The following is a 5,000-nucleotide window of genomic DNA, read 5'->3' as shown; positions in this document are numbered from 1 at the left end:
TTCACATCTCTCTCTCATCATGCCTCATTAGAGCTGTTTGTGTGACTGGGTAATGTCTCTGAGACGGCTCGCTGTGTTTGGACAGCTGAGCCACTGAGAAACAGGAAACAAACACACACACACACACACACACACACACACACACACACACACACACACACACACACACACACACATACACACATACACACATACACAGACACACAGAGACACACACACACACAAACGGCTGAGACCTGCAATATATCACACTACTGTTTCCTAGGATACCAGGGTAGAGGGTAGGGTACCTGCTCTCTGGTTTGAGGTTCTCCACGGTGGTGTGAGTCTGGTTGGTGGTCAGGATGGAGACCTTCTCGCCGTCCGGCCCCTTCGCCGTGGAGATGACCTCATACTCTGGAGACACAAACCACAGACTGATCTCAGGGAGGCTCCCAATCCAGTTTTTGCAAGTTCTACAATTTTTGTAAGTTCCAGTAATTTTTAAAAAGTTCCCGCAATTTCATCACATAAAATTGCATAAATATCCCGCATATTCCATCATATTTTTTAACACTAGAACGGCCATGACGGTCATTTTGACCGTTTTGAAATGTATATGTGTAATAACTTTGCTGAATAAAAAAATACAACCCTGCTGCTGCCTGACTTTTCCTAAAAGAGTCTGTATTTTAATTTAAAATTGTTTTTATATACATTACACAAAAGGCAAAGAAAATACAATCACTTTTACCTATTTCGGCCAAAACACGGTCATATTGACCGCTCGGATTTTCGCGGTATTGTTTTTAATTTTTAGCGCGGTTGAAGATGCATCTTGGTTGCTTAGTAACTACCATAGTCTCTGTCAGAGAAACGTAACTAGCGGTCTTGAGTAACAAGTGTGGGCATCACCGATGGGCCGAAGGCAAAGCCAGAGTCGGTAACGTAGGCTACTACGGCGTGGAGGCACTCTGTTCTGAATCAGAAGGCAAACACCGGGCGCTCGCTCTGTGAAAGGCGCGGAACACGTAGATGGCCGGTGGCTGTTTACATGTTCATATAACTTCATACATCCTCGAACTGGCTGGAATCGTTGCACACATCCTCTCCAAGGAGGGCACCAGCAGTAACATTGCCCGGAGGAGGTTCATGCAGTAACCAGCAGAGGAGCTGAGAGCGGAGTTTATGGAGGAAAAAAGGGCCGCGGCGCACGGTCCGAGCAGCGCTGACACCGCAGCAGACGCCAAAACGGAGGCAGTGCCAGGTTAGGTTATAGCTAAATGTTCAAATAAGATACTTATAATTGTTATTTGGCTGTTATGAGTTAAGTTGAATGAATTTCCACACCGTATTTTTCGGGATATGAATGTATGAAATAATTACGGTTTACTATGCCATGATATGAATAATTGAAACACGTATTACTACTCGTATACTAAATGTATAATTAAACTCGTAAAAATGTACATTTCATGTACGTTCATACATTCATCATGCGTTTACTGTGTTAACGAACTGAGGATGGGAGGAGGATTCAGCAGAATCTGAACCAGTGGATTCAGGATTCAGCTGATCCCCAAAAATCTGGATTGGGTGCAGCCCTAGTAAAGACCCAGAACCATGGGAGCTGGGGGTCCAGGTTGGGATTAAGCCCTGAAAGGGTTCTGGGGTGGTCTGTTGTCTCCGTACCGGTGGTGTCGTTGTCTGTCTTCTCCCAGTCCAGGATGACGAAGGACGGGCATCCCTCCACCGTTACCACGGTGAGGTTGGAGGGCGGGGCCCGCGGGGGGGCCGTCACGTTGGCGTCGGCCGGCCCGTCCACCGGGAAGTAGCTCAGAGAGGAAGTGATGGAGCACGGCTCGTCTGGCTTCTTCCCCGTTTGGTAGATCACGTGAGGTGCTGCCGGGGAGGAAATACTTCTCTATTTACATACACATATATATACACATACACACACACACATACACACACACACACACACACACACACACAGAAACATATAAACACACACACACACACACACACACACACACACAGAAACATATAAACACACACACACACACACACACACACACACAGAAACATATAAACACACACACACACACACACATACACACACACACACACACACACACACACACACACACACACACACACACACACACACACACACACACACAGAAACATATAAACACACACACACACACACACACACACACACACACACACACACACACACACACACACACACACACACACACACACACACACAGAAACATATAAACACACACACACACACACACACACACACACACACACACACACACACACACACACACACACACACACACACACACACACAGAAACATATAAACACACACACACACACACACACACACACACACACACACACACACACACACACACACACACACACACACATACACACACACACACACACACACACACACACACACAGAAACATATAAACACACACACACACACACACACACACACACACACACACACACACACATACACACACACACACAGAAACATATAAACACACACACACACACACACACACACACACACACACACAGAAACATATAAACACACACACACACACACACACACAGACACACATAAACACACACACACACACACAAACATACACACACACACACACACACACACACACACACACACACACACACAGAAACATACAAACACACACACACACACACACACGCACACACACACACACACACACACACAGAAACACAGACACACACACACTCGCATAGAAACACACACACAGACACGTACGCACGCACAAATGTAACTTACCAACGTAGCGTTTCTTCCCCAGAGCGTCGACGTCCGATGCCGGCTGGGATTTAAAGAGCTCAGAGTCCTCCCAGGTCTCCTGGCGACTCGCTGAACACACACACACACACACACACACACACACACACACACACACACACACATACAGACACACACACACACACACACACATACAGACACACACACACACACACACACATACAGACACACACACACTCTCTGGTTTACAACACAATGCTTCAGAAAGTGTTTTAAAAGTAACAAAGTGACACTTGCTAACATCTATTCTGAATTTGTTTTTGTTGAAAATATTCTGATTTACTTTCATAATATTCCAACTTTCTTTCTGAAATATTCAGACTATAACTACAAGTTAGCCGCCCTGCTAGCGCGTCGCCAACGTCTTCCTACCGGCGGTGGCGGGGGCTCCCGTTGTGGCGTGTTTCCTGTCTGGTTTGGGGGGCTTGGCGGTCGGCGGCAGGACTTTGGGTTTCAGGATCACCAGCCGGTCCGTCTGCTTAAAGTTGTTCACCTTGTCTGCTGGAAAACACCCAAAACCTTCAATTACCACGAGCTAGAGTTCCCAAAATATCCCAAAAAACATGAGACAAGATCCTGGTCTGGGTCTCAAAAACATGAGACAAGATCCTGGTCTGGGTCTCAAAAACATGAGACAAGGTCCTGGTCTGGGTCTCAAAAACAGGAGACAAGATCCTGGTCTGGGTCTCAAAAAGCCACAAAAGACCTTGAAAAAAAACATCGGAAAAAAGCGACAGAGTGGGCGCCCGGTTAGCTCAGTTGGTAGAGCGTGCGCCCATATATAGAGGTTCAGTCCTCGAAGCAGCAGCCGCAGGTTTGACTCCGACCTGCAGCCCTTTGCTGCATGTCATCATCCTTTCATATCTTCAGCTGTCCTGTCAAATAAAAGGCCGAAAAATATAATCTTTAAAAGAAAACAAAAAAAGACAAAAGCATCAGAAAAAACTTCGGAAAAAACTTCGGAAAAAACTTCCGAAAAAACTTCCGAAAAAACTTCCGAAAAAACTTCCGAAAAAACTTCCGAAAAAACTTCGGAAAAAAGCGACATAAGCATAGAAAACATTTGGTCGTAAAACACGGATACCAGATTCTACGTCGTAAAAAACAACAAAGTATAAATATAAATATAAATAAAATTGAAAAAACGACAAAAACTTCGGAAAAAGTGAGAAAATCGTGACTAAATGTAAATATATTTACTGGACTGATTCCCTTCCTCCTCTCAGCTCCTGGCGCAGAGAAAACATCGGAATAAACGACAAAAAACTTGAAAAAAAAACATCGTAAAAAACCCGAAAAAAACATCGTTAAAAACATCGGAAAAAAATAACAAAAAAAACGAAAAGAAATCATCGAAAAAAAACATTGGAAATAAGCAACAAAATCATCGGAAAAAATGTGGGAAAAAATTTTTAAAAATTTGGAAAAAACATGAGAACAAAAATTGGGAAAAACATGAGAAAAAAAATTGGGAAAAACATCAGAAAAAAACGACAAAAAACTCAAAAAAAAAACGACAAAAAAATTCGGAAAAAACATCGGAAAAACATTCTGAAAAAACATCGGAAAAAAATGACTCTTACCGGCAGTTTCTCCCGGTTTCGCCACCTGGTTTGTCTTCTTGTTGATCGTTAAAGACGGGCGCACCGGCAGCCCTGGAACACACAATACACACCAAATATTATATTATATACATTTATATTATTACATTATATTATGTCTCTACGGTCACGAGTTTGGGAGGAAAATCGTCTCTGGAACCGCTGGAGGAAAATTTAAAATCTACGTAAAAAACTGAAAAATGTTCGTTTGGTTTTCATTAAAATATAAATTCTTCTTTTTAGAAACAGACAAAGATGTTGGAAAGAAGCCACAATATGCTCGGAACAAAATCCTGTAAAAAATGATTAAAAAAATACAAAGAAATTACAAAAAAAAAAAATAATAATAATTACACAAAAATTACACAAAAATTACAAAAAAATACAAGAAAATACAAAAAATAAATAAACAAAAAACAAACCAAAGAATTACTAAAAATTACACAAAAATAACCAAAATGACACAAAAATTAAACAAAAATTAAACAAAAATTAAACAAAAATTAAACAAAAATGACACAAAAATTA

At 42.0% G+C, this 5,000-nt stretch overlaps 1 protein-coding gene across 3 annotated transcripts in view; it reads right to left on the bottom strand.

The window, feature by feature from the left end:
• LOC116055611 (target of Nesh-SH3-like) overlaps positions 1 to 5,000 on the bottom strand; it is a 26,172-nt gene that overhangs the window by 3,407 nt on the left and 17,765 nt on the right. For all 3 annotated transcript variants that reach the window (XM_035998362.1, XM_035998363.1, XM_031307641.2), the window contains 5 exons: positions 4,455 to 4,526; positions 3,244 to 3,372; positions 2,833 to 2,922; positions 1,672 to 1,881; positions 291 to 396 (listed from right to left, as the gene is read on the bottom strand). In XM_035998362.1, the coding sequence (XP_035854255.1) occupies positions 291 to 396; positions 1,672 to 1,881; positions 2,833 to 2,922; positions 3,244 to 3,372; positions 4,455 to 4,526 (607 nt within the window). The remainder of the gene's footprint in view (positions 1 to 290; positions 397 to 1,671; positions 1,882 to 2,832; positions 2,923 to 3,243; positions 3,373 to 4,454; positions 4,527 to 5,000) is intronic.

Source organism: Sander lucioperca, chromosome 24 (genome assembly GCF_008315115.2).
Source record: "Sander lucioperca isolate FBNREF2018 chromosome 24, SLUC_FBN_1.2, whole genome shotgun sequence".
NCBI lineage: Eukaryota > Metazoa > Chordata > Actinopteri > Perciformes > Percidae > Sander > Sander lucioperca.
The sequence above is the reverse complement of the archived record's forward strand: the minus strand, read 5'-3'. Positions and strand labels throughout refer to the sequence as shown.